Source organism: Histoplasma capsulatum (genome assembly GCF_000150115.1).
Source record: "Histoplasma capsulatum G186AR genomic scaffold supercont2.4, whole genome shotgun sequence".
Lineage (NCBI taxonomy): Eukaryota > Fungi > Ascomycota > Eurotiomycetes > Onygenales > Ajellomycetaceae > Histoplasma > Histoplasma capsulatum.
In genome coordinates this window covers 2,214,324-2,241,998 of record NW_025544804.1, presented here as the reverse complement: position 1 = coordinate 2,241,998, position 27,675 = coordinate 2,214,324, and the positions used below count along the sequence as shown (strand labels likewise).

Below are 27,675 nucleotides of genomic sequence, written 5' to 3'. Positions count from 1 at the left end.
TGATGTTGACGAGCCAGCATGGGACGTGCTCAGCCAGATGCGAGCAGATGCAGCAGAACTGTCAGATCAGGAGCAACCACAGTCTCCACAAGCCCCTCAAACTCCAACACGAAACTGGGGTATTCGAGGGCTATTTAACTCGGTTCCTAGGTCGATTTCAAAATTCATTCCTACATTTAACCTGTCTCCAGTGCGAAGAGAGTTGTCGTCAGAGGGCTTTCGGACACCCCCGGAAATTGTAACGAGACCTGCGCAATCCACACCAGTTACCAGTACCCCCGATCAGGGTGAGCTACCTGAACAGTTTGAGCAATCCCGGGATCCAGAGCATATGACATACTCACTTTTTCCGCAACCCCTAAACCGGCGCCAGCTGTTGGGAACCCCTCCGGATGTTCCATACTCACAGAATGAAGCCCGAAAGGTTCTGGCGACTGAAACTACCGTTTCTAAGGAAACTGAAATCAACAATGAGCATCACACGCCCGGCAATAATAACAATAACAATAACAATAACAATAACAACGGCAGCAGTAAGAACCCAAGAAAACGCAAGCACTCCATTCCAAAACCAATTCCCAACCCCCCAGGCACCAGCTATGGAATGGACTTAAGATATTTTGGAGACAGTTCACTAAGCGAAGCAGATGATGACTCTACGCCCGAAGATATAACTGCATTTGACACTGAACAACCTCCGGCCTCCATTGCACCAACAGAGCAACCTGCTATTCGAGGTATCCTACGTGTTACAAAGCGCGTTCGTTTTGATGCTAGTCCTGAGAACACTCCATCCAAACTTCGACTCCGCCATCCCCAATCCCAAAACATCGACAATGACCAGAGAACAACGGAGGAACAAAGTTCAGCCCTTCCTTATACAGACGATCCGATGGATATCTCCAGCGACCACTCTACCGGCGAACCGTCTACGTTTACCTCACCTGCCAACCCTCAAACCCCTTCATCCGATTCTCTGGGAGATCCCCAGCCCTCTTCGCCTTCTCCACCGATTATTCGTCCAAATCCATTTGGAACTTACTGCCTAGATTACGATATGTTTTCAGACGACGATGATTTATATGAGGATGAGGAGATTGCGGCGGAAGCGGCGGAAACAACTACAAGTCTCAGCACTGGCGCCACCGCGAATGAAACACCTGCCCCAACTCCCCAGGATCGTGACACGGCTACTTCCTCTTCCCTACGAAGTCAGGTTACTGCGCACGAACCTTCCGCATCATCACCAGGTGTCTCTCAGTCCTCATCCACTGCTCTTGAGGTTGCGCCGGTTGGTTCTCAAACATCACAACAGCCTTCTGTCTTTGCTAATAACTGGACACAACCTCCGCCGCCTCGCCCGACGCCGGCTCATGCGTCTCTTCCATCGCAGCCAACCACACCCGTTGGCGCGGATGCTGTCGCCAAGCTCCGTTCACAGGCCGAGAAGTACAAGCCGAAGCTCCCTAGCGGGCTTCGTGCTTCCCGCCGGTACTCTTCCAGTCCGCTGTCGGCTCCAGACAGTGGTGACAATATGGCCTCGGAGCCTGAACACTTTGGGCCGCTGTTGGATTCCCCTCTACCACATCTCAACGGACGTGAGCCACGCCAAGCCACGGAAGCCAAGGGGGAGGCTTCCGTGGCGGACAAGGAGAATTTGCCCGGCGACCTGGGGGGGTCGTCGGCGCAAAGTTCGCACGTACCAAGCCCCCGGATAAGACAATTGGTCCGTGAGATGTGGTTAGAGGAGGATGACGACGCGGCCGACGAGGTGTTCAGTCGCGAGTTCCGCCGATTCCGCCGGGAGAAATCCCGGTTGGAGGAGTCGGAGCTGCAGGAGGAGGAGCGGGGAGAGGAAGAGGAGGAAGAGGAGGGGGCAGCTCCCATCGAGCCCTTTAACCTGGGCTCGTATGGTGAGTTTTGCCAGAGGTTTGGGGAGTATAGGCGGGGCGGGCCGCCTAGGGTGTTGAGGGGGTCGGGGGGGTTGAGGGAGGGGGTTGCTTTTTGTCTTTTTTTTTCGTTGTTTATTTTTTTATTTTTTCATTTCATGTTTTGAGTTCTTTCGCGTTATGCCCTCCTTCGCTTCAGCGGGGGGTGGGTGTATTCGAAAGGCTCATAGTTTTTTGTATTGTGTTATTTTGGTTTGGGTTGGTTTGATTTCCTTTATAATTTTTTTCATTTATGTTCTACTGCTCGTTTATGCCCTCTCTTCCTTTTCTTAGGGAAAGGAAGTAGATTGGGTTAACGGGGTGCATGTATATAGGTACGCACGCACGTATGTACGTATGTATGCACGTATGCTCGCGCGTTTCATTTTTTTTTTTTCAACATCATGTAAGTTTAGCTTTTGTTGGAGTACAGGAGGCGGGGCGAGGGAGGCGCAAACGGAATTTTTCATGAAGATGTTCTTACTGTCTTGAATCATGAAAACCTCGTAACCGATAAACACTGCGTGGAGACGACTTAGTACTTCTACTGGCCTATATGTAGTAAAGCCCCTAGGTGGCAAATGCCTTTGTAACACCTAATCAAACCCCTCGAACTCCTCTTCCCGAGTGACGGTTTGATCCTGTTCCTGTACAGTTTTCCGAACTGCATTCACCATTTGCTCAGTCTCTCGTACCCTCTCCTTCTCTTCCTCCGTCATCCTATTCCACTGTTCATGATGCCTCCTAATTTTCTTCCGCTCCCGTCTCCGCTCTTTCTCACTCTTCCTCTCCAGATTCTGACTCCACGGGATCGATTCGCTGGTCGCCGGCCTCTTCAATGGCCCCTTATCACTACCAGTAGCATCACCATTATTATGAACATTGCTGCTACTCCGACCCTCCATCTCCATCCGCCGATGCTTCTCCCTCTGTCTATCCTTATACGCATAATTATCCCAATCGACTTCGCTGACGCCCAAATTCCTATCGCCCGTGAAGCCCTTCAGTTCTGGCATCGTAGGTAGCCGCAGCAAACCCCATGCCCGCCCCAGTTCTTCCCAGTCCAGGTCCGCGACGCGGAATATGCTGCTGGCCTGGTGCTTGCTGTAGCTGCGTAGCCAGCTGACGAAGGCGCGTTGTGCTTTATCGTGTATGGCGCGGTCGCGGAGAACGAGGGAGCGGATTTTTTCGGTCGTGGATGTGGCGTCGGCGGTGGTGATTTGGATTGGGTGGAGGGTTTGTGGGTTTTTGGGTGAGGAGGCGGAGAAATGTGACGATGAGGGTAATTGCGAAGGTGTAGATGTGGAGGTGGATTGGAATTCCGTCACGGGTGTCTTGCGCACGTTGAGAAAGGCGATGTAATCCTCTTCTCGGCCTGGGTGGAGGAAAATGACGCTGAGGCCACGGCGGCCGGCGCGGCCTGCTCGCCCACAGCGGTGGAGAAACGCTTTCGGATCCGTCGGGGGATCGATTTGGATTACTAGATCTACAGCTGGGATGTCGAGGCCGCGGGCGGCCACGTCAGTGGTTAGGAGGATGGAGGAGGTGACGGAGTTGACGAAGCGGGTGAAGTTCTTCTGCCGGACTTGTGGCGGATGTTTGCCGTGTAGGGGGATTGTGGTGAATCGATCTGGTAGGATGCAAGGAAGGATGTGCTGGTAGTAGTCTACTGCGGCGCAGGTGGAGAAGTAGAGGATTGATCTTTGTGGGGTGGGTGAGAGGGTTGAGAGGATATATTTCACAGCGGGAAGTTTGTGGGTGGGTGGTGTGAGGAGGTACGTCATTTGGAGACTGGAAATGAAGTTAGACAAATAACAACATAACGCAAACTGATAATCTGTGCCACCTGGGATAATACATACCTAGCTGGAGTTCGCTTGTCCTCCAGGCCAGCCCCTTTTACCTTGACTGCAATTTTGACCGGGTTCCGTAAACCGACACGGATGATCTGGTCGACAGCCTCACTTACACTAGCACTGAAAAGACCTGTTCGCCGTTGCTTGGGCAATCGCTGGAGAATCTTTTGGAGGTCTTCCTTGAAACCCAAATCCAAAAGTCTATCAGCCTCATCGAGGACAAGGACCTCGAATGATGATTGGGAGCAATGGGCATGGGGTGAAGATAGAAGCTCGAGAAGGCGGCCGGGCGTTGAAACAAGAACGTTAGGCGATTGCTTTAGGAATGTACTTAGATCTTGCGTGGGGGTTGTAGTACCTCCTAGAAGGAGTTGCGGGACTATTTTCAACGTGGATGGTGGATACGATGAGGCAGGGTTAGACTCGTCTCCTTCGCCGCTGTTGTTTTCTGTGCGCTGTAGTCGCGCCGCGGAAGGGCCGTGGAAGGCTAGCAGAGAGAGCAGGACATTGTAGATTTGAGTGGCCAATTCCCTATTCCCGTATATTAGCTTAATTTAGCCTCTTTGAACCCCTCTTCGCCTTCTTGCTTCTGCCTTCCCGGGATGATACTTGGGCGATATAAATTACCTTGTGGGCGAGATGAGAATTGCTCCGATATGGTGCTTTTTAATTGGCGATTCGAGCCGTAAAAGTCTTTCCACAACGGGAATCAAAAAGGCTAGTGTCTTCCCGCTACCAGTCACAGCTTCGACGACGACATCTTTATGCCCCATGAACAGAGGAATTGTCGATGCCTGGACTGGGGTCATACGGGAGAAGCCCATTGCGGAAATCGCATCAAGGATCCATTCTGAGAGCGGAGGGGTGAGCGCATCCCAAGCTCTGGAGTGTGAACTCTGTGGAGTAGTTGGAGCAATCCGGGATGCTGATGTCGCCATTTCACCCGTACTCAAGCTTCATGCAGAGACGTGAAGTGAGGTTGGAAGACGTTGATGCCCGCCGTGCTTCCCAAAGCGGTAAAAAAGTAAAATGTCTTGGCGTTTGCGATATTTTCTGCCACTCCACACCGCTGCAATGACTAAACGTATCACACGTGACCTGGGCGGAGCTCTGCCGGAACAGCTGGGAAAAATTGGGGCTGAAAAAGTCAACTCATCTTCGTTCTCTCAGATAAACACGCCCTCACCTTTATCTCTTCTCTAGCTCCCCTCTGTACTGCCGTTTTGCCCTCTGTTACTTCGCGCGGCTTTAGGGGAACCGAAGGGACCCCACAGCGTCTGTGTTTGCTGGTCCAGAATGCGCCTGCGTTTTTGAGGCGAGGGTCGCTTGACAAATAACAGGTCTCTTCGCTCCATCCCAAGGAATATTTGCCTATTTCTAGCTTTCGTTCCTGGCCTTTGTCTTCTGGAGTTTCAAAAGGCTCTGGTTTTGAGATCTTTCGCTGTCGTCGCCGCACCAATAAGTCTAGATCGCATTTTCCAGCGCACCCGGGATCTCCGCTGTCATGTCAGCCCAATACGCTGTCCCTGCGACGCCACGCGTAACTTCGCCGTCACCCACCCCGTCAGATCGTTCGATTGCCGAAAATGTAGAGTCCCGTCGTGTCACACGATCTGTGTCTGCGAGACAACACCTATCTTCACCTCCCTCCATCTCAGAGGAAAACAAAAAGCAAAATGAGAGAGACGAGGAATCAAGCCCGGACTCCAATACAGACCGCCTCGCGCGAACCCGCTCCCGCAGTCCGACTGGGCTCTCGCCAGATAAAGCACGTCGTCGGATAACAGGACTAACACCTGTGAATGGGGCATCGATTACAGGCATATCGAAAGCCGAACACCTGTCAAATGGATATGTCCCTGCGAATGGCCATCTTTCCCCATATTCCAGCCTTCAAAACCGCTGGCGGGATTTCTCTCGCTCCCCTTCACCCTTAGGCCTTATACCGCTTCATAGACACTACAGAACGTTTATCCATCGCCATGAAATCCCGCGCAAACTACTCCATGTTTCAATCGGCTTTGTCACGCTTCATCTCTACTGCCGAGGGGTGCAGACCTTGAACGTGGCTCCCTGGCTTCTAACTGCGCTGATCCCGATTGCTGTTACCGACTTCCTCCGCCACCGCTATCAACCTGTAAACAAGCTCTACATTCGGTGCCTGGGGGCCCTTATGCGAGAAACCGAGGTGACTGGGTACAATGGTGTGATCTGGTACCTCCTCGGAGCATATATCTCTCTTCGTTTCTTCCCGAAGGACGTTGGTGTGGTGGGTGTTTTGCTCCTGAGTTGGTGTGACACTGCAGCTTCTACCTTTGGGCGTTTGTACGGCCGATATACCGTTCGTCTCCGCCGGGGAAAGAGTTTGGCTGGCACTCTTGCTGCCTGGGCCACGGGAGTCGCCACTGCGGTTGCTTTCTGGGGATATCTTGCCCCCTGGGTCGGTTCATTCCCTGACGATCCTGAAAGGTCGTTCATGTTCAACGGCACTCTCAATCTGATTCCAAACTTCGCTCGGGCCTACCTCGGGTGGGCCGGCATATCTGCAACTACCGCAGCCAAAGCAGTGGTCACTGGACCCCTGGCTTTGGGCATCATGAGTATGTGGACTGGAATAGTGGCTGCTGGCAGTGAACTCGTAGACATCTTCGGATGGGATGATAACCTTACCATTCCTGTCCTTAGTAGTGTCGGGATTTGGGGCTTTTTGAAAACTTTCAGATGATATGGTTTATTTTCACTTCGCCGTTTTATACTCTCGCTCCCATTGCATACACCCTTGCTTTTACTCAGATGGTTCTTGATGATTTCATTTTTACGAACACTACGTTTCCAACTCTAAAGTACACTTACGATGTTTCCCTTTATCCCTGGCCCTATCTCGTCTCATTTGTTACAAGCTCATTCTAGCGTGATTTTGGAATCACATTCCGGCATACATTATGTTAGCCCCAGTCACCCCATTTTTCGATATCACAGATAGATATGACAACACCCCTTTCCTATCGCTCCCCTATCATTTATTTATTTATTTATTTATTTTTTTTTTCATTTCCTATATTCGTTCACAACACAGGCGTTTCATGCCATTTTTGGATCCTCGTGCAGCCCTTCCCGACTTTGGCGTTTTGGTTGAGGTGGATAGTATAGTTATTAGTTTAGGAAATATATATTATCTATTCTATCTACAGTGTTAAACATGGTATAGGTTTGCCTTACTTAAGGCAAGAGGTAGGAGTTGTTGGCGCAAGAAACCTCACATTAGTTTAGAGGTTTATTAATATCTAATAAACGATCATTAATATTAGTCCTGAAAGGGTTTTGTTGGTAATTTGCATATCCATATGGAGTATGATTAGAGGAGAAGTGTCGAATATTAACCAAAGCACGATTAAACAAGAAGCCAGACTATGGAGTCTGATGGGGAATTTCCAAAATGTATCCTTGCATATAACCAATAGCCGCTGTATAATTTTATGTACCCATTACTCCTGACTCAAATCCAAAATGCTTACTCGCCCCCGTAATTTCATCTTCCCTAGTTTCTTATCCAGGATAGTTTTCTGTTGAGTATTGTAGAGGTTCCCCTGATTGTCGCTTGGCACTTCAGGAGAATCCTGTTCGTCATTATTTTTCCGTTGCCTGTATGCCCAATATCCATTATAAATTTCAATGACTGGCAGCTCTGTTACCTCAACTTGAGAGTTTGACGTATGGTTGGAATTCTCCGTTTCAAAAAGTAACTCTTTGCGGTCGTCGTTCGAGGAAAGCTTCGCGGCTGTGGGTGCTGGGGGGATATTCTGCGAAGTCCCACTTCCTTCGGCGATGGTGTGTGAGGATTCAGACCATTCATCAACTTTGCAATCTTGAATTTTGAGCCCTGAAAATTCGGACGATATGTCGTCTGCGGTGGGGAGGTCGTACTCGGATATTGACAACCGTGAATGCGATTTAATCGTGTTCGACTTTGGCGGGTTACTTTTACGTTCGATATCTAAATTCTCAACGGGTGGAAAGATATTTGAGGTATCTTTGGACTTATTTCGATTCCGTGTTTGCGTGCCGGTAGGTGGGATGGCTCGCAAACTTGCCGCCTTGTGGCTGACTCTACGGATACGGCCTCTCTTCGTGGGTGTAGATTGTCCAATATCAGATGAAATTTTCATCTCAAGCATGGCCTTTTCTATTGTTTCCACGGAAGTATTGTATTGATCCGCTAGTTATTAGTGAGGGAAGGTTGAAAACACTATGGAAGGAATGGAAAGCAGAACTTACATTCATTAGCACGTTCAAAATTCATTGTTGCCTCAATATCACTTAATGCCGCCTTCTCTGATGGCCTTGGCTTGGCGATGGGATTTCTTTTGCTCGGAGAGCATGCTTGACTAGATGGTGATTCTAATTCAGACGCATACCCATTCGCGATAGTGGAATCATCGCAGTGCATATGCTTTTGAGAGCTGGATGAAGGAAACTTGATCAGCCCAGTCCCTGGGCTTTTAACGACAGTGCAGTACTTTAAAATCTCTCCAAATTTCATTTTCGGATCCACAACTTTCGGTTTCGTCATCTTTGGAGCTCTTTTTCGGGAAACTCGTTTCTCCGCAAGCGCTAACTTTTCCTGTTTTTGAGAATTCCATGTCATGACTGCGTCTGGCATTCCCATCTCAGCGATAGCTTCAAAGACCCATACCTTTTCTTTTTGTGTAGGATCGTACGTCGTTCGCCGTCGTGTACCTGGTTTGAGGTTGGTTACATCTTCTGCTATTTCCGGATTATCGAGATCTTCGGATTCACTCTCCCGTTGCGAGGCGGTGGTGGGTTCGTAAGTCAAGTCTAAACCAACAATATCGGTGGGTATGAACTCAAGCCTCAACTCTGACAGTCCGTCGGTGCTGAAGTGGAACCTTTGTCCACAAAATTGCGTCCCTATTTTTGGTTCACGGAGAGGTAATGCATCGGGTTTGGCAAGAAGTGGAAGGCAAAGTCTCAATCTATTGCACACAAGAGGTGCCGCAAGGACCTTTGTCAATCTTCTTGCAGAGCCACGTTGCCAGCCGAAATCATTCCAAACGAAATTTCTAAGGCCTTCAATGTCAATGGCTTGATCCCACTTAAATGACCGCTGTAGCTCATTTAACTTCTCTGAGGAGGAAACAACTGGATGGGTGTAGTCACCCAACACCTTCAGGTCTGGAAAGCAATCTGGAATTTTGACAGCCTTATGTTTGCACTTAAAATGGCCCTCGCCATTTTCATGGAGCTCATTTCTCAGCCGTTCTCTCCATTTCTCCAACTTTACGGCGACTTCCGCTGGACTGCCTTCGATGGCTTGTAATAATTCGTTACCGAAGCCAGCTTGTATAATTTCCCCTGCTAGCTTCGGGCCGCATTTTGGTACTCCAGTGGGTAGATAGTCGCCTCCACTTAACAATGCAAAAAGAATCATGGCACCCCTATCAAGCAGAACATTTCGTTTCCGTCCATCCCCACTCTCCTCGGTCTGATAAAGAGTAACATGGGTAGCAGCATTCGTTCCACTAGAGCTTTCTTTAGAAAAATTCATGATCGTAACCTTCGATCCGAACATAATGGCATCGACGTCGTCGCTCATAACCGCATCCACTACCCCAGAGGTTTGCAGCCGTGCACATTCAGCCTCTGCTTCTCCTGGTGCTGTGTGATGCGGAAAGCGGAACAGGTCTATCAAGTGTTTAGAGCGGCGTATTATCCTCCCCAAATCGCCAGCTCTGTTGTTTCTGTCAATTAATTTGCCACGCTTGTACTGAGGCCTTTGCGGGCCATCGTAAATAAAGAGTGGATGCACGGGCAATCCAGTCAATCGTACCAGGCGATAGAAGAGAGTTCGAAGCTCCGGATTTGTGCCTCCTTTCCCCGCTTGGACTTGGAAAAGCCATATCGAAATATCTATAGCGACACGAATGGGCCGGGATGTGCGTTGCAAATGGTCGATTGCCAACTTAGCCAATGAAATACGCTCTCCAGGCCCGAGTGACTGGATAAGACTGCAATTATCCGGCAGGATTCAGTAAACACCATTCATCCGATGGTTACTCCGAGAATGTAACTTACCCAGGAATTCCCATTCAAACAACTGAGGCAGAGATACCTCCGTACCTTCAATGAAAGAGTGCATGTATTTAGACCTTTCCTCGGATGTGAAGATGCTCGTGTTTTGGTGATGGACTCGTCGCGTTGTCACGTGATATAGCCTATCCATGGATTTGTAGCACCCTTTGATAACAGCTAACTAACAATTATATTATTTCACGGCCCTGATACGACATGGGTATGGCGATGGTGAATATATAAAATGAACCACCCCAGAAAGGAATGATGCTACACGCACAACCTCCCAGAATAACCAAACCGCATTCGCATCCCCAGAATCAACCAGGGAGCAATTGATATGGCTACTACTTCAAACTCGTCAGGCTTTGGTCGACGGCAATCTCTTACCTCTACAGGCACAGTTCGATCAAGTCTCCGTCAAGGTCGACAGCCCCTTCCCGGTTCTCCTCATACGCCCCAGCAGCGACAGATACTATCGTCATACACAGGGTCTACCTCGCCTGGGTCTTCGTTTCGACACGAAGAGGATGCGGTGGTGTTTGAACTGGGCTCCCGGTATCTCCGTGCTGGGTTCGAAGGGGACAACTCCCCGATCTGTGTCATTGGTTTCAGCCCAGAGGGAGGTCGAAGGGTTGGCGACTATAGGGGGTGGATAAGAACTGGTGGGCATGAGGGGCCGAGTTCGAAAAAGGTATACAAAAGCGTGGATGAATGGTCAAAAAATTACGAGCTTTGGAAGATGGATATCCGAGATTTTGACATTGGACTTTTCGAGGACAAAATCGAACGAATAATTCGCGAAGTTTACAACAAATACCTCCTCACAGACGCGGGCTCTTCGCGACTGGTTATTGTGTTACCATCAATTGTTCCTCATCCGCTTCTCGCATCTTTCCTATCAGCCATGTTCAATCGCTGGAGGTATCCCAGCATTACCTTACTTCCGTCCGCAGCCATGGCAGCTGTTTCAGCAGGATTGAGATCTGCCCTTGTCGTTGATATTGGATGGGAGGAGACCACAGTTACGAGCCTTTATGAATATCGAGAAATTCAATCGAAACGAAGCATTCGTGCTATGAAATTGCTAACCCACAAAATGGGAGCTTTCCTTACAAATCTAGAGAATAATTCGGGAGATTACAAGAAATCCGATAATAGAAATGGCGATAATGATATAATCGCTGTGAGCTTTGAGTGGTGTGAAGAAATAGTAACCCGACTCGCGTGGTGCAAAACCAAAGGGAATGCTAGGCGCGGTGAAAAGACCGGTACGGAATCTTCACCGAAGGCAGAAGATTCACGGTTATGCGATTCCAATGTCATTTTGCCATCATCGCTAGGAGGTACGACAGCTGACATGAAGGTTCCATTCGTTAAATTTTCCGAATCGGTTGAGGAGGCTTTATTTGCTGGACGTTCTGAGGCGAGAAACCTCGATGATGAAGAAATGCCTCTTGATCATTTGGTCTATCATAGCCTTCTCGCTCTTCCGCCCGATATTCGTGGCGCATGTATGTCGCGGATTATTTTCGTTGGTGGGGGGTCGAATATTCCAGGTATTCGCCAGAGAGTAATGGACGAAGTGGACTGCCTTGTAGAGAAGCATGGATGGGACCCAGTTAGAGGCAAGAATGTTAACACATGCCCAAGACAACTTCAAGAAATTTCTAGGAACCAACAACGGCCTGTTAGCTCCACTTCGAGTAGAGACACCCAAAGAGATAACCAGTCAGAGTCAACTGCGAATTTCGTTGACGAAAAGTTGGAGCGGACCAACAAGGACTCTAAACCATATACGCATGGGATTCTGCGCCAGGTTGAGTCTCTCGGATCTTGGGCTGGTGCCAGTCTTGTTGCCAGCCTCAAGGTGAAAGGAATTGTGGAAATCGAAAGAGAAAAATTCCTACAGCATGGTCTCGCGGGGGCAAGCCGCGACTCTGATCTAACTCACATGGCAGAGCGTCGATCAGGGTATGGACCAGGTATAGGAAGATCAAGTGGAGAAAGGTCAAGTTGGACACTGGGCGAATGGGGCTGATACATGAGGATAGTAAGCCCTTATCTATCTTTACTTAGCAAAAGGGATAGGAGAACAAGATCTGAATTCAATTGATGGTAAGATCTACGTGTTTATTGTTTACCTTTCTTGAGTTTCTTCCGGCTTCTATATGAATTTGGGACGATACCACGGGGTTGTTCATTCACTATTTATTACTCGTTGCCCCCTCCTACGAGCTTAGAGGATATGAATATCATATCAGTGACTGTAACTTGGGTGGTTGGCTCTTTGATGGTGGTTTCGGAAATGGAGCATTTCTTTCAAAGTGGTATCATGCCTCTGAGACCTTTGTACTGCTCTCCTTCAAACAACAGCCCAACATATCGTGGCAACAAAGGCGATTGTGTTTGCTCCTTCAAGTCCGATATACCCTCCACCACACCTGCCAGAATACTGAGCCAGAATACTAGACCCGCCCCGCTGATTTTGGTAAACAGTCGCGCACATTGTAAAGGAGCTTCCATGTTTTGATGCCTCAACATCCTTCCCTCCTTGTAGCGAGCTTCTTTCTATATTCTCATCTACCATGAAATCTGTTGCAATCCGGGTCTCATTTTATTTTTCGCCTTATCCTGTTTTTCCTCGGACAGCAGCATTCATGATGGCTCCCTCAGAGTGGAAATTCCGCTCAGTATCGTCATCTTCCTCTAGCCATCTCCACGGGTCACAAAACTCACATCGTCCTTCGAAGCGCTTCTCGTTTAAAATTGGTGTTTTATCCCACGGAAAAACAAACGAAGCACCCCCTTTTGGACCCTCTCTCAATGCTCTTGACCCTCTCCCCGACGACCAGGTCAAGCTCGAAGGAATAGTGAACTATCATCTTAGCCAGGTAGGCCGACTAAAGCTTGAAGTGGACCACTACAATAACACGATCGAACTGCTATCATGCACCACCCCTCCTGAAGACATGGAATGTGTTGCTAGGAAGCTACATGAGCGAATCCGAGGGGTTATGGACGCGCGGAAACAACTTGGAGAATTTATGTCTTTCCACGTGCGGGAGATTTACAGAATTTTGAAGCTGAAGCAGGAGATGACAGGGAATACTACGGATGACTATCCTACCCAGTATGTTGTGACTTAGCTATTGCACTTTTGTTTTCAGCGTCGGGGTGTTTTCTTCATCAGATTTTGGTTGTCAGCTCTGGATGGCTTCGATTTTAACTCCTCGACTTAGTTCTACTGACACAAGGGATTCTCCATAACAGACTCAGAAGTTTACCCACAGAGCACGAGCTGCGCACTATGTGTGGAGAGGATGAGTTCTATACATAGGTGAAAAGTCAAATGCTCATCTTTCAAAAACAACATCGGAATATGGGCCACCCAAACCTGACTGAACCTATGCCACCATCATCGAGTATTCAGTCTGGAAGTAAAGCTTGGCATGCAATGCTTTGGTGCAAAATTGAGCTGGGGAAGGATATGTACTGTACATTGTGCATATACATATACATCAGGGATCAATTCAAATTACACATCTGTATTAGGTTGTTGCTCTTGGAGGAAGAAAGTGAGAATAAAATGGAGAACTAAGGGGGGATAGGGGATGACAAAGGGTATGGGATGAAAGCCGTCTGAAACCTTGTTCTTTATCTCTTCGGTAAACAATCCCATCTCCATTCTAAAAAATAATGCACGGCTTTGTTCAGCAAGTTATCAACGAGCAATATCTGTAATTGCAGAGGGGACCTCCTTCGGATTACGCATATAGTGATAATTTCCTGGCCTGTCAATTATTTTTTTTAGTCCCTGTATATTAAATATAAGTATTTAGTTCTCTTTTATATATGTTATAAACAATGTAATTGTTCATTATAGAATTCAAGATGGCGCCAAGGGGTTTTCAAAGGAAATTAATGATACGGAGGTTTGGAAATATATATTTGTATCCTGGAACCAGGCTCATTAAGAATTACAAGCCACAATATGCGAATCCGATTAATGGAACAGGTAGAATCAAAAGGAAGATTAAAAAGAAAAGGAACGAAAAAGAACAGACGAAAGAGCAGAAGATAACAGACAAGGAAAATTAATATGGTAGGGCAACATTTCCCTCCTTTCAAGGCTATAAGCTGATTTTGCTGTACAGGTCTCCCAGTTCCAACTTTCACAAAGATCACTTTTAAATATTTCCAAAAGTGAATGTAGCCCAGTTCACGGCTGGTCCGGTCTCTGGGGAATAGATCTGGTATGGATTCTGGCCCCATTCTGGGTTGCTGATACCGTCAATCCAGCCCTCAGTCTCGATGACGATACAGCCATATTTGTTGATAACATCCACATACTCGTAACCACCTTCCATTTTATTCCGGTTGGTCTGAGATTTCTTGACAGGGATAGTCCCGTTCTGATTATTGCAGCTATAGATTTGAACAGCCTTTTGGTTCGTAGTGACTTGCATGCTGATCCCAGTGGTGCGGGACGCCATCCTCAGAACGACAGCCATAGTTTCCGGAGACGAGGTCCAGTCTGATTCACTATTGGGGCGGTCAATGATGAATGCGTTGTCATAACCTGTACAATTGGCACCACAATTCTTAGCCGAGGCGATGTCTTTGCCAATGAGCTTGGGCTGGGTGAAGTCGAGGGCACCGCCAAATGCCGTTGCGGTATCCGAGAGTTCGCCTGTTGGTATTGCGGCGGAATCGATTTTTATAAATCTTTTTGACAGCGGCAGCTGCAAGGTAGTATCCTCCAACACGTTAGGCTTCTTAAACCCATTTAGGTTCCAGTAAATATGGTGTGACAACATGATGGGCGTCTCCTCCGTTAAGGCAAGTGATACGGTTTTTGCGGTCAGTTTGGTTTCGCATTTTGTGTCGTCTTTAGTGCATGAAGAACGAACACTGAGGGTGGCATATGTGATAACTTCACCTGGGAAACCTTCAAAGCCGGTGTCGAGGAGACTGAAGGTGATAGAGTTTTCAGTGTGATTTACCACCGTCCAAGGGCGCTGATCATATCCGATAACACCTCCATGGAGTGTCTGGGTGTCATGGTTTTCATTCTTTGTGATGTCGTATTTAACACCGTCGAGCTCAAAGGAGCCGTTTTTGATTCTGTTGGCGTATCTCCCTACGATGCAGCCAAAATACGTATGGTTGGTCTCAGTGTCGATTTTATATTGTTTCGGGTCATCGTAACCGACGACAACATCCTGTTGCTTGCCATCGCGGTCGTTGACTAGAAGTGAAGTTAGGGTGGCACCATACGGAATTAATGTTGCTTGAATGTTCTTCGCGGAAATAACATAAGGTTGAAATGGGTCTGACGACGTAGTAGGCTTTGAGCTCGCCAGGGGAGGAGCACCCAATAGCAGCACGGACGAAAGTAAAGCGGGTAGTTTGATATACATTGGGACGATGATGAGACAAGTGATAATGATAGCTAAGAGACTGTAGGTTGTGAAAATGAGATTTTGGGGGATGATAGATGAGGAAAAGGAGAGGAACAATTGAAGACCACTATATAATTTCTTGCATTCCATGGCCTTCTCCAACGGGAGGGAAAACGCGAGGGGAGACTGAAAATCAGTCACTTAGTGACATTCCAGGCGCAACAGGGATACCATGGAATAGAAAGGCTTAGCGATGATGTCGAATGTTGATTGGGCGTTTCCAGGGAATAGAAGACAAAAAAGCTGAACTCAATACACGCAGGGTAAGGCTAGTTTCTGCACGGGAAGACAAAGCCTGAGTGAAATTGCAATGTAGTTATCATTTTTGTGCCCTTTTGGTGGTACTGTACATTTGCCCATGCAGGGTGTGCCGGCTTCTGGCTCAGATAGCCTTTGGTGAATGTACCAGATCTCCGGCTTGGATACCTGATTTTGATTAATTTTTTCTCCCTCTGGAAACAAGGATTCGGATCCGTTGACTTCTGGAACGGAATGGGATATTCCCCGTTATTATACGCTTCTCTCTAAGTTTAAGTGTAATAAAAAGTGTATTTATATGCTTCAGTAGAGCAATAAACTACTCCGTCGCCTAGGATGGCCCGATATATGATGCGCATCGTCCTGAAAAACTCGGACGTCGAGTTAAAACCACGCACAGCAGCAACTGCAGTTGGGTGGACTACTGCGCCAAGCGATGTCATTTGGCACTCCGCAAATGAGATCGTCATCATGTCTGAAATATTGTTGGCGCACCAAGAATGATCTGCAGCTTTCAAGAAAGGTGGTTGCTGGTAAGCTGCAGGTCCAGGATTGTTGCGCAAAATCTTGTTTGGCACTAGAATACTGCTTTCAATTCGATACGCTTTCATGGAAACATCGAATATACAGATATAAAGTTCAAAAGATACAATCGATATTCGATAAAATTCACAAGGGTACCATGGTAGGTTGCGGGAAGAAAAGAAGCATAACATAGTGCCCCACTTATTTCCTTCCTTGGTATTGTGAGAGTTGTGAGCCAGAAACTTTATCCGTCATTACGGAATATAATATTTCCGTTTCCGAATAGGTGTAAACAAAGCGCACGTGCCACGATCCCGAATAGGCAAAGTCGCCCAATCCATCAGGGCCATAACATTGAACAAGTGTGGCGTTACTGTGGACGGTGCATAACAACTGTCTGATCAAATTATCCAATGTTTAATGGCTTATCTTCCCTGGCGATTTAACGTGACTATACCATCATCTATGGCGTGCAATATCTCGCCCTGATGGAATAGCCGGACAAATCCCTACCCGACAGCCGCGACTCAATTTCCACTTGGAAATCTCCCTAATGAACCCCTCCGGATCGCGAGTCCAAAGTCGCAATGGATGATAAGAGTGATAGCTCGTCTCCCGATCCACTGGGCTACCCCGGCGACCCAGATTATATCCTCTCCTCAGCGACGAAGCCCTTTTTGCGACGTGGAAGCACTTTTTCGCCACGAAAGTCCGTTTCGCCTATCAGGAGCCTATCACCCACTAAGGCTGGGAGGAGCGCGCGGTCCATTAGATTTGAAGATATAATTCTCCCTTCTACTCCATCCGGGCGTTTTAATGGCAAACATAGATTATCCCCAACGAAAACGGCAACGCTAAATTCGGAGGGTAATACCAGTCCCTGGAGGATCCGAGTGACGGTCGAGGCAGAACAAGATGAGGGTGATGAGAATTTTCCAGGGAGCATGCGATCAAATGTGAAGTCGCGAAGAGGAAGAACAACCAAAGTGCCTTTAAAGGATGAAAATAGCCCCTCGGAGCGAAGCCCTAAAAAAAGACGAACGGGAAAATCGGACCTGTCGCAACGGGTTCCAACACCTCGAAAACGACGAAGCAGGGTTGAAACCCCGTCAGGAAATACGAGCACTACTCAAAAGACAAAGCGAGGAAGGCCTAGGAAAAGCCAGGCTACAGTGGAAGAAAGCAATGTGACAGACAACAAAGTCACATTTGCCGATTCGGTACGGAAAAAGATGCAGGAAGAAGATCCTTTTCTGGACATTGCGACGGAAGATAAAGGAACCAACCACGCCGCTGCCGATAATACACTTCCAGGGGTTTTTGACCCGAGTCCCGTTCCTGATTTTATTCCTACCCGCGGTTATGATAGATCGTCCCCAACGCCAAATGAGAGGACTAGCTCGCAAAATCCTGACTCCCGGTTTGGAGTGGAAAACTCAGTTCCTGATGCTCCCACGAGCTCTACCTCCTCTCCATACTCTCCACGATTACATACCGGCCTCACTCCCGAAAACACAATCGATGCTGGGCATACTCCTGGTCCACAGGTTAGAGGATATCCTACCCCGACCTCGTCATCCTTATTAGAAGAAGGTATTACCGACATCCCTACGGGCCATACTTCAAGTCCAAAAATACAACAACACGAACCAGTCCTTCAGCCATTAAGTGACCCAACAAACCAACATCGAGAATTTGACTCGATTCTAGAAAGTGAAGGTTTCAGCATGGTGTCACTTAATACCTTGCCCTCGGCGAGCCAGCAGCTTAGTAATTCGTTTCAAAGAGCCGTGAACCAAGGAATGATTAACAGTATGAAGAAGGCATCAAAGAAAGAGATGCTAAGCTCGTCGAAATCTGAAGCTCGACACTCTGAGCTATCTGCTTCTGGCAATTCCGATAAAGCTAGTGGATATATGTCCTCTTCACAACCTCAACCAAAGTCACAACTATCGCCACAGATGGGAAGGGATCCACGAGAAATCTATGAAACTCCAGGAACAGGGTTTTCCTCACAGCAGCCCCCCGAACCCGCCATTCAGCCCTCACGGCCTTTTAAAAAGACACGACTCGTGAAGTTAGTACGAGTAATAAGAGCAGGTATTGCGCTTCAGGGAGTTCTTAATCGACGTAGGAGGAATTCGCGGCTGCAAAGCCCCTTCTCAAGCCCAGGCCATACTCGAGTAGATGATTCGGAATCTGTAAAGAAACGTCTGGATGCACTCTTTCAGGGATTTGGTGTTGAGACAGAACGAGAACTACGTGCCGGTCTTCGCTTTGGGGAAAAACTTGCGAAGCTTCGAGAGGTTGAGAGCAGAAGAAGGCGTGATGAACCAGGACCGGTAACTATATCACCAATGACACCAGATGGCTTTGCAACTAATGAGCGAAATATCGTGGGGCATCCAGAAAGGAGCAGTTCTGGAAGGAAATGGATATCTTCGGATTCGGCGAAGGAACGAACAAAGAGAAAGCTGGATAGGGGTTCTGTGCAACTTACGAGTAATCCCAGGAACCAAAATCAGTCTCCCCAGCTGTCGATTAGCCGAGAAATGGCGCGACGTGAAGCACTGTGGCAGCGTGAGAGAGATGCAATTAGTCACCAAATACAGGAGGCAAATTCGAGCCAGGTTATTGTTATTGATAGTGACCGAGGTAGTTCAGAAAGTGATAATCCAATCAATGAAGGGGCCGAGGAACACAATGAAAACGATCCTACGAAAGAAGGAGATTACGAGGATATATGGCAGCAAGAAGCTCGTGAAACTGAGATCCAGTCAGAGTCAGCGTCATTCATCGAACTTAGTCGGGAAGAACTTATCAAGCCCCCGCGGAGGGTGCTTCCAAGCCCGTGGAAACGCAACGGAGACGTTGTTAATCTCAGCCAAGACGAAGAAGGAACTCCTGGTCCTGGTCCATACTGGAAAACTCGCACCAATGGATATCCTATATTACCCAGCGGGAAAAGCCAAACCGCAAGATTCAGAGAACAAAATGTTGAAAGTTCATCATTACTGGGCTCTCCAGAAAGCGCCACAAGGAGATTTTATCTGGTGAATAATGTTTCCTCTGAAGGCAAAACCAGCCGGTCTGAACAGCTTGAGGACCTGCAATTTACGCCTAAAATAACCTCGAGTCCTACCTTCGTAGCTTCCTACAGGCGAGATGAGACCTCCCGCACTGATGACCAAATCTCTGACGCTAATGCTATCCATCATCCATGGGCTCCTTCACCTGAAAGCAGCAAAATTGATATGGGCCACACGAGTCCAGATAATGTCGACGTATATTCTGAGCCTCCAGTGGAGGATGGCCATTTGTATCCGGAATTGCCGTCTAATTCGGTTCATTCGTCAAGAAACAGTCCAGTTGATGAAGAGCAAATAACTTCCAAATCAGAATCACAAAACTCGACCCCTCGAGCCCGCAAAGATGACCAGCGTGATCGGGAACCGTCTACTCCCACCGGAGCACAGCAGGAGCGTCGTCCGTTATCTTGGTTCAACAAGTTGACAGACCTTGCTCCATCGTGGCTTACCACTCCAGCCTCTCGAAAGGTTGAAAGAAGTCAACCAGAAGCAGTCAGCAAATCTGCGTTCGCTGTATCCCCGAACCGTGGTCTTTCAATCCAGAGCGCGTCTGTTCAAGGGTCTCCTACTCAAAATCATTTAGTTTCAAGGCCACCAACTCAGCCTCCTCCAATTGAGAGTTCTCCGATTCAGGAATTGCCAGTACAGGAACCAATTGCTGAAGATGGCCATTTACGAGTACCACCAACAGAGTCTCGAGCGGAAGGCTCTCCGGCCCATCGACACCTTCATAAATCCATCAACAAGATGACAGTTGACGCCGGAACCCAATTCTCCTCTCCATTAATACCGAAGCCAAAACCTCGAATTAGAGGTCAACAAAGACAACCGCCCGCGCAACACAAGGCATTGCCAATCTCAGGCTATTTCACAGATGACCATTATACCGCACTGCGCCATCTATACCACAAGGCAAAACGATCCCCTGGTTCCTTCCGCTATATCGAGACTCTAGGTCGAAAAAAATTGTTAGGTCAGCGCATATATTCCGCTGATGGCGTGTACAGCCGTCGGATTACAGAAATGCAAATTGCCATTGTGGATAAATTCAGACGGAACTTGTCTGTTGACAGTAGGAAACGCGGTGGAACTGGGAAGGTGGAATGGAGTGAAGCAGAGCTTTTGAGGAGATTGTTCAGCATAATTGTAGGTGAACATGTGAGGAGGGAGCGGAAAAGAGATCTTGAACAGCAGCTTGCGGACCTACATGAATAAACCAGTCATTCCACTTCCTCAGAAAAGAATTTTTAATCATATTTTGGGTTATGGACGTTTTGGGGATTCGCCGCTGGTTCTTGTTTCGAAATACGTTCCACGTTGCATTCTTCCCACGTTGGTTCATCCTGACGCGCAACATGATTCATGGCTCGCCAGCATCTTATTTTCATTTTATATTTCGATACCGGATTTCAGTCATTGGTGCTTCAGGATGGTTGGACTTCAAGCATTTGGTGTTGCAGGCCTTCCTTTTTTCGGCACATTTTAAGCATTTTGGTTGATATGTTTACAACCCACATTGTGGTGATGAACATTGTTCTTTAACTGCGTATTCCATCTTACCTTTCAATTATTTTCGCCTGTTTTTTTTTTTATTCCTGTGTTGCTCATGAACACTCTGCATAGGTGTGCAATTGTTGGAGCTGCCGGATTGTTATAGTACTTGAGACACGATGGGTATCTATTCAAAAATACCCATCTACCTGTGGGTGCTTTCTGCTTGCAAGCCGAATGCGGGGCACGATATGCTTTTTGTGTACCGTAATGTGTGCTCTCTGTATCCCATTTCCATTTTGTATATTCATGGGAAAACTCAATGAAATATATGTCTGCTTGTTCTCTTTATGTAACATGAGTGAATACATCCTCTGAGTCAGACCGTGACCTCAAGAGCCGTATTTATCATACTTATTTCCTTTTTTCTGGGCGAGAATCTCCAGAGTGGTCGGGTCATATAACACCCAAAGACAAGCTCTCGCTGATCCGATTTTCTCTCTCACTCTTCTTCACTACTCTTTAATTCTCATCAACTTAGAGGCCTACATTTCTCTGAGTTGTTCATCCTCCCTAGTCCCCAAATCGCCATTCATTCTTCTACAGGGCAGCCATGACTTGGCGAGTTCAACCAGAAGGTGTGTAAGATCCATCTATGAATGTTGCAGTCCCAATTTTCCAGGTAAAATATTGACAAAAGTTCACTTCTTTCAAGAGATACTTGAACAGAACTCCAACCCCAGTGAAGCTATGAACCAAGTCAATCGTAGAGAAACGGCTGAGAAGTGGGTGTCTGACATGATACGTGACGCGGAAGGGTATCATTTATATAATGAAGGGGATAGAGAGCTGCTGTTAAAATACGGAAACAACACGGACATCAATCCCGGAAACGGATTTAAGGAAGAACCCAAGCCAACGTACGAAACTACTGAAGGAACCCACAACGCGGTCCTCTCCAATCGCACCACTAAGTTTACGGGGACAGCGGATGCCAGACGCCTTTGGAGCGCTGCCCATGAAAAGGAGCTCAAGCGTTGTCTTCTCGAAGATAGGAAGTGTCCTATGGAATGGGATGCTAACGACCCCCGGTTTGCACACGTGAGTAGACACCCATTAACTTCCTATCATTATGCTGAAATTCTTCAAAATATCGTTAAAATAGTCCATTAAAGGGGGGGTGAAAGAAATCCCAAGGAATACTTCCGTATCAACTAAAATTTCAACTTATATAGATGGTCAAGCTCATGGAGAAAAAGGAGGCCCATGACGAATTTACCAGACATCGCGCATTTCACGAAATGAATGAAGGTTGGATGTACCGAACCATCACCAGCGAACGGATAAAAGCCAGGAAGGCGATGCCGATGGGTTTCTGCCATATCGTGAGTAGTGGGCTAAATTTCGTTACCATTACGATTCCATATCTTCTCTAGCCATTTGGTTTGGTCACTAGTTTGATGTTAGATTATATCTGAAGTTGATTTGGGCAACAGACCGCAAATGAGAACTCTCCAAACAACCACAAGCACGAAGACTAGGAGACGGTGGCTGTCGCCGTACGATCGATCACTTGTTGCAAACTTGCGTACAAGGTAAAGTTTTGGACCAACTGAAAGCTGCGGTACAGTATCCTTGCGACCTGTCTGGGAAAAAGTGATGTTTTCCACTTGTGCTGTACATGATAATCTCGTTTTAGTAGACCTATTCTCAAGAGGTGTGCTCGCTCTTCTTTATAGTTCGTGTCATTGTTTCCAATATAGCTTATGATTGCTTTCCTAGCGGAACTGACATGCTAAATGCTGGGAGCCTTACAATCGTATGAAGGAAGGACTTGTACTGTATGTACTTCAGTGTATTTCGTGCGGGCCCTAGTGACGCTCACATCATGCGATTGATATCTGCCAAAAAGCGATAAATACACTTGAACCCGTGTACTTTCTTCATTGGCTATATGTTGATCAGAGAGTTATTAATTAAAATACTAGGGATAAAACCCGTAATCTATTGATGGCTGGCGATATAAGGATGACCCAACATAGCGAAAAAAGGTGTAGATAAATCTCAGGGCACGAACAAAAGTCGAGACCTCCCCCCTCGTTCTTTGGAAGACAGAAGAAACAAACTCTCTAAGAAAATCGGAATATCGTCTGGAGGTATTGTACTATTCATGATAAGCTTTTACTCTCGGCCTACATCCTCCAGCCATTATGTCCACTGATGACTAACAAACATATCACAGCATATAAGGAGTTACTTCCGATCACGAATCCTAGGATTGGCATCTGCCGATTCCCAGCACTGGAACTAGACGGAGTAGCACTGGCTTTCCCACTGGCTTCCCCACTGGCTTCCCCTCTGGTAGAAGTTGGATTCGTCTGGCCAACACCAGATTGCCCGATGGACGGTAGATCAGCGCTAGGATCGACGTCCCATGAATGAGGAGTTGAACTGGGGCAGGGCGGGGCTGTAATCTTTGATACCTGACGGGAATAGTCTGACAGCTCAACACCAGTGGGGGACAGAGAGGCGAAACGGGATTTCAAATTTGTAAAGTCTGGTTTAATAGGGGTGGGAGTACCACGGCGGGAGAAACCGTCGAGAGCTGACGGATTAGACTTGTCACCTTTGGGCGGCTTCCCGTATGTAACCAGGCCATAATTATTCAGCTCCTCTATCCACTCGTACACCATCGCGCCAGACCACGTCCCTGTCATCTCTGGCCCAAGGATAGCATTGAGATCCTCGAACTCGCGTGGTCGGACGGTATTGCAACCAGTTTCGGAAAAGAAAATCGGAACGGGGTAGCCCTCTGCTTGGTCATTCAAGTTGCTATAGCCAGAAACTTCAAATGTTGATTTACCACACCATTCGTAAGCGTTGAGAGCAAAAAAGTCTAATCTTTCAGATTCATCTTCCCGACAAACCAGATAGTTCTGCAACATAGGGCGCAGCTCTGCAATATCAGCAGCGGAATAACCGACCGGTATCTTCCGATAGTTCTTGGAATCACGATAGGCCTTGATATCTCGAGTTGCAGATAGAATATACGGAGCTGCGATGGAATCATTTGCTGTGGTGAGAACCTCATTTCCCACGAAGACTCCGGCTGTGTTGTCGTACTTCTGAAATTCATCCAGGGTTAATTTGAACGCGTCGAATTGCCTTTGACTCCAAATAGGGGATTTCTAATTTGCAGAGGTTGATTTATTATCAGCTTTTGGTCAAATAAGTAAATGTCACTCTATACAGGTCTATTTCTTGGATCCTGTTGGCCAATGGCACATACCCCTTCGATTTGGGTTGGAAAGTCGTCCAAGTCAACAAATAGGTATATCCCTGCATCTGCGAACGTCTTCATGCACTCTTCATGATCTCCTTCGGGATCAACATGATAGACTCGGATAGCGTTCGCACCAAGCTCCTTCATCAAGGAAGAGTCTAGTTTGCACTGTTCCGAGTCCACAAGGGGGTCTTTAGGAGTGAGCTGGTACGCAATTCCTTTTCTCTAAAAATTAGAATGAGTTCACCAATGAGATGATGGTGACCAGAATAAATGATACCCTTGACGAAAAACTGCTGTCCCTCTTCATTGAAAAATTTCGAGCCTACAGCAGAGAGCTTTGATATCGCAAGAACATCATGAACCGACAACAATAGGCATGTCCCCACAACTGCAGCGAATGAAGCACTACGGCTCCACATTGTATCGCTGCTAGCAGTGATGCAAATAAGCAGTCGAACAAGCAATTGATGCGATCAGTGATGTTGAAGCCGATTAAGGAAGGAATCAAAGAAATGATGAAAACCACACGCGCTCAATATTGGCTCCAGGAAGGCAGAAATCCTCAGAAGATCTGCGCTTGGCAGAGGCTGTAGTAGTGTGCAATTCCGCAGGGGATTAAACGAGCACACAATGGGCGTAATGGCAGAAATGATACCAAAATGAGTGAGGAAGGGAATGATAATGGAGAAATGGATGGGGGGAGTGAAAGAAGTGAAGTGAGCCAGGACACCAAGAACCCTGTCGTCGGAGTGATTTCATTCCAAGGAGTGTAAGAATTTAAAATCGTAACTCCACTCATCTAAATGACGTGGGGGCTCGCAACAGTTAGAATTTATCCAAGGAAACGTTCCCAATCGTTTTCAATTTATTTGTTTCCAGAGGCATCTCAGCCGGTGCTGGACTTCGCGTATCAACGAAGTCTCGAGCCTCGATATCGCCATTTCGCTGAATGTCTCCAAATTAATCGCTGAGATCGAGCTTGAAAGGACATACTAAGTCAAAATTATCAGCTGAAAGGTCAGAAGTTTCAATTTCAATCATCCTCTGTTCAAAGAAGTAACGTTATCACCAGACCTTGTAATCAAAGAGAGAGGGGGTTTACATGTGTCATAACCATACAACCATAAGGACTGACTGGCTGGGAGCCAAGGCAGATGGCGCGACGGATGCTGGGTGTTTAAATCTTTCTTGACGAAATCCATATTGGTTGCCTAGAATGTAACGTCGATTCCTTTTGCACACTATCGGATAGGTTTGGAAGAAATAAGCTGTCGATTTAAGCTTCATATGCTTGAAAACGGTTCCAGGGTTCTCCTCCGCCCATGCCGAGTCGTTGCCATCGGGAACCATGTGCATCCCGATTCAACGGCGACTTGGGTCATCTACCTCGGAAGCGTGAAACGTACCTGAACGATTGACAGTCTTTTTTCTTTACTTTCGTTACTTCCCATCCCTTTTTTAGGAAAACAGAAGATGCAGCAGGATGTTTATGTTCATCGAACTTTTCTCATTTCCCTTTTCATTGTTGCTCCAACCACCAAGGATGAATGCAATCTCTTAAACCAGCAAATTCTTTGATTCTAAGATTATCCTTTCGCCATTGGACTTCATCCACAAACCCCCTGGCTACGTTACAAAGACAAAAGGATCGGTACATTAAACACGGACATAATCTGGGCGTTTTAATCCTATTTATATATAACCCGAAAGTTTTTGAGCTCTCTTGAAACGAACCTCTCCGAGGATACGAATACCGTGTCAATTAAGCCGGAAACATCATTTCAAATTTGGAGCTCTTCTTTGCCAGTGAAACACTGTCATAGCTGGGAATTATACAGATACCATGCAGGACGGTTACACAAATTTATTATACAATAAATTCTTAAACTGCTGGTAAAATGATGGAAGTCATAAATCATCCATGGTTGACATTCCATCTCGCTTATTATTACTTGGACAGTCCCACTTTTGGAGGGCAGAGAACGAACCCGCTTTTGTTTTGCATACTATGATGTATAGTATATTTGGATCATGAACACGGACCGGCGAACAACAAAGACGAGACCACAGAACCTCCGTTTTATTGTCGTGTGCCCTCCTGAAGAGCATCTAGAACATCTCGCACGGCCGTGCTTAGGTCATACTGGGTACGGCCTCCCTTCAATCTTGTTTCCTTTTTATTTCCGCAACGTTTCACCAAGGGTAGAAAGGAGAGCGTTATCCACCTACTTGTTTTTCTGAAACGGAGCCCACATATGTCCACTTAGGTAACCTGTTTTGGTACCTGTTTTGTTCGTACAGTACGTTATTACCGGCGTGATCATAAAACATCAGATAGAGAAATATAGAGGTCAACCAGACATAGATCAGGGCCTTTTATGCGCTTTTCACCGCCCGCTGGTAAACCTGTGCTTTTCTGTTCCCTGTTAACTCTTTTCTCTGATCTGCCAAGTTAAATTCAAAGGGAATTCGTGCGATATTGAAAGATGACTGGTCTCGATAGCCAGCATCCGGACCTCTCCCAACAAAAACATTTCATCTTCATACTGCTGAGGAAATACCAACGGTAGATGGGATCACAAGTGAACAGTGCCAACACACGACGATGCTCGGAAACACTTGCTGTTCATGGCAGGGGCCCGAACAATCCCGAGTTCTTGATATTCTTGATACAGTGGCGATCAATAATATGAACCTGTGACAAGCTTGGCGTTCCCCCGTTAGGTAGGTTACCAAGTTTGAGAGATATGTTTGCAATGGATGAATGAATAACATCAATAGAGCCATTCACTTGTTGAGCCTTGGATTCGAAATCCAAACAGTGCAACACTCTCACTACGCCTGCTGAGCAAGCTGTGAGCGGGGTTTGTGAACCGCAACTCATGTTCTCTTGGTGAGTACTAAGCGCGACTGAGAATGGAGGAGACAGTATCACAACTTGGCTATACCATTTGGATATTATCAGTCGGCTTGCCAAACAACGTCTGTGCCGAGGGGCACTGCAGTCTAGGATTTCTGTGTTTCTCAGTCAAACTCAATGACCAGGTAGAAATTTCAACAAAATCCACAAACAAACACTCTTTCTGAGTTCTTAGAGCCCATTATTGCTGGCACTTTCTAACCCGACAACACGGGATGATGTATGAAGCAGTTGGTTACAAGCCACGAAATCAACAAAAGGCTCCATTTGTCCAAGGGGAATTTCTAGCTGAAATGACCTTTGTGCGGGAAATTCATTCGGGAATCTAGGGCATCGATAGCAATACGTGCCAAGAGGGGAATGGCTCTCCCGTGGTGTGACAGACGCACAGATAGAGAGGGCAGAACGCTTTCAAAGAAGCCAGACTTGCATCTCCTAGGTTAGTTATCCGAGCTCACAAGGCGGGAAAGAGAAGCAAGGGTTCCGCTGAGAACACAATGAGCCAAGAACTGTGCCGTTGCGATCCTACCTAGTCTCAGGTGTGAGGGAAGGAATAGACCTGTGGCGCATGTTTCCCCTCGATATGTTTGGGGTTTCTTGCTTCTTAGCTTTCTCGATTTTTTCTTGTTGATTACAGCAGAATACACCGAACCATGTCGTTCCATAACTTTTACCAACATGCCCTGACTGACGAGCTGGTGGGGCTGGCATTGATTGGTGCTCAAGTTCCTATGGGCGGGAGACAGAATTGCGTGTCCTTGCCCCAG

General features: G+C 47.1%; 12 protein-coding genes across 12 annotated transcripts in view; 6 read left to right on the top strand and 6 right to left on the bottom strand.

Annotated features, from left to right (window-relative positions):
- Positions 1–2,467, top strand: part of HCBG_03795 (uncharacterized protein) — a gene marked incomplete at both ends in the record, with an annotated part of 3,021 nt that extends 554 nt beyond the window's left edge. The window contains 3 exons of the mRNA XM_045430844.1: positions 34–1,913; positions 2,264–2,279; positions 2,362–2,467. Coding sequence (XP_045288987.1) covers positions 34–1,913; positions 2,264–2,279; positions 2,362–2,467 — 2,002 coding nt within the window. The remainder of the gene's footprint in view (positions 1–33; positions 1,914–2,263; positions 2,280–2,361) is intronic.
- HCBG_03794 (ATP-dependent rRNA helicase SPB4) lies at positions 2,400–4,608 on the bottom strand (the record flags this gene model as incomplete). Its single annotated transcript, XM_045430843.1, has 3 exons — positions 2,400–3,719; positions 3,791–4,315; positions 4,412–4,608. 3 exons carry the CDS (start codon positions 4,606–4,608, stop codon positions 2,525–2,527), a joined length of 1,917 nt encoding a protein of 638 aa, XP_045288986.1.
- Positions 4,609–4,992: 384 nt separating this feature from the next.
- On the top strand, positions 4,993–6,971 carry HCBG_03793 (diacylglycerol kinase; the record flags this gene model as incomplete). Its single annotated transcript, XM_045430842.1, has 1 exon — positions 4,993–6,971. One exon carries the CDS (start codon positions 5,289–5,291, stop codon positions 6,507–6,509), a length of 1,221 nt encoding a protein of 406 aa, XP_045288985.1.
- Positions 6,972–7,050: 79 nt separating this feature from the next.
- HCBG_03792 (uncharacterized protein) lies at positions 7,051–9,891 on the bottom strand (the record flags this gene model as incomplete). The annotated part of the gene is made up of 4 exons (XM_045430841.1): positions 7,051–7,068; positions 7,300–8,000; positions 8,060–9,810; positions 9,878–9,891. 4 exons carry the CDS (start codon positions 9,889–9,891, stop codon positions 7,051–7,053), a joined length of 2,484 nt encoding a protein of 827 aa, XP_045288984.1.
- A 196-nt stretch (positions 9,892–10,087) lies between these two features.
- On the top strand, positions 10,088–12,026 carry HCBG_03791 (uncharacterized protein; the record flags this gene model as incomplete). The annotated part of the gene is made up of 1 exon (XM_045430840.1): positions 10,088–12,026. One exon carries the CDS (start codon positions 10,215–10,217, stop codon positions 11,913–11,915), a length of 1,701 nt encoding a protein of 566 aa, XP_045288983.1.
- Positions 12,027–12,537: 511 nt separating this feature from the next.
- HCBG_03790 (uncharacterized protein) lies at positions 12,538–13,214 on the top strand (the record flags this gene model as incomplete). Its single annotated transcript, XM_045430839.1, has 2 exons — positions 12,538–13,007; positions 13,148–13,214. 2 exons carry the CDS (start codon positions 12,538–12,540, stop codon positions 13,212–13,214), a joined length of 537 nt encoding a protein of 178 aa, XP_045288982.1.
- An 850-nt stretch (positions 13,215–14,064) lies between these two features.
- Positions 14,065–15,297, bottom strand: HCBG_03789 (aldose 1-epimerase; the record flags this gene model as incomplete). Its single annotated transcript, XM_045430838.1, has 1 exon — positions 14,065–15,297. One exon carries the CDS (start codon positions 15,295–15,297, stop codon positions 14,065–14,067), a length of 1,233 nt encoding a protein of 410 aa, XP_045288981.1.
- Positions 15,298–16,491: 1,194 nt separating this feature from the next.
- On the top strand, positions 16,492–20,426 carry HCBG_03788 (uncharacterized protein; the record flags this gene model as incomplete). Its single annotated transcript, XM_045430837.1, has 1 exon — positions 16,492–20,426. One exon carries the CDS (start codon positions 16,710–16,712, stop codon positions 20,424–20,426), a length of 3,717 nt encoding a protein of 1,238 aa, XP_045288980.1.
- A 1,026-nt stretch (positions 20,427–21,452) lies between these two features.
- HCBG_03787 (uncharacterized protein) lies at positions 21,453–22,243 on the top strand (the record flags this gene model as incomplete). Its single annotated transcript, XM_045430836.1, has 3 exons — positions 21,453–21,803; positions 21,938–22,087; positions 22,199–22,243. 3 exons carry the CDS (start codon positions 21,453–21,455, stop codon positions 22,241–22,243), a joined length of 546 nt encoding a protein of 181 aa, XP_045288979.1.
- Positions 22,244–22,894: 651 nt separating this feature from the next.
- On the bottom strand, positions 22,895–24,407 carry HCBG_03786 (pH-responsive protein; the record flags this gene model as incomplete). Its single annotated transcript, XM_045430835.1, has 3 exons — positions 22,895–23,890; positions 23,992–24,203; positions 24,266–24,407. 3 exons carry the CDS (start codon positions 24,405–24,407, stop codon positions 22,895–22,897), a joined length of 1,350 nt encoding a protein of 449 aa, XP_045288978.1.
- Positions 24,408–24,848: 441 nt separating this feature from the next.
- HCBG_03785 (uncharacterized protein) lies at positions 24,849–25,338 on the bottom strand (the record flags this gene model as incomplete). The annotated part of the gene is made up of 2 exons (XM_045430834.1): positions 24,849–24,980; positions 25,108–25,338. 2 exons carry the CDS (start codon positions 25,336–25,338, stop codon positions 24,849–24,851), a joined length of 363 nt encoding a protein of 120 aa, XP_045288977.1.
- Positions 25,339–26,614: 1,276 nt separating this feature from the next.
- On the bottom strand, positions 26,615–27,090 carry HCBG_03784 (uncharacterized protein; the record flags this gene model as incomplete). Its single annotated transcript, XM_045430833.1, has 2 exons — positions 26,615–26,930; positions 27,065–27,090. 2 exons carry the CDS (start codon positions 27,088–27,090, stop codon positions 26,615–26,617), a joined length of 342 nt encoding a protein of 113 aa, XP_045288976.1.
- Positions 27,091–27,675: the final 585 nt, after the last annotated feature.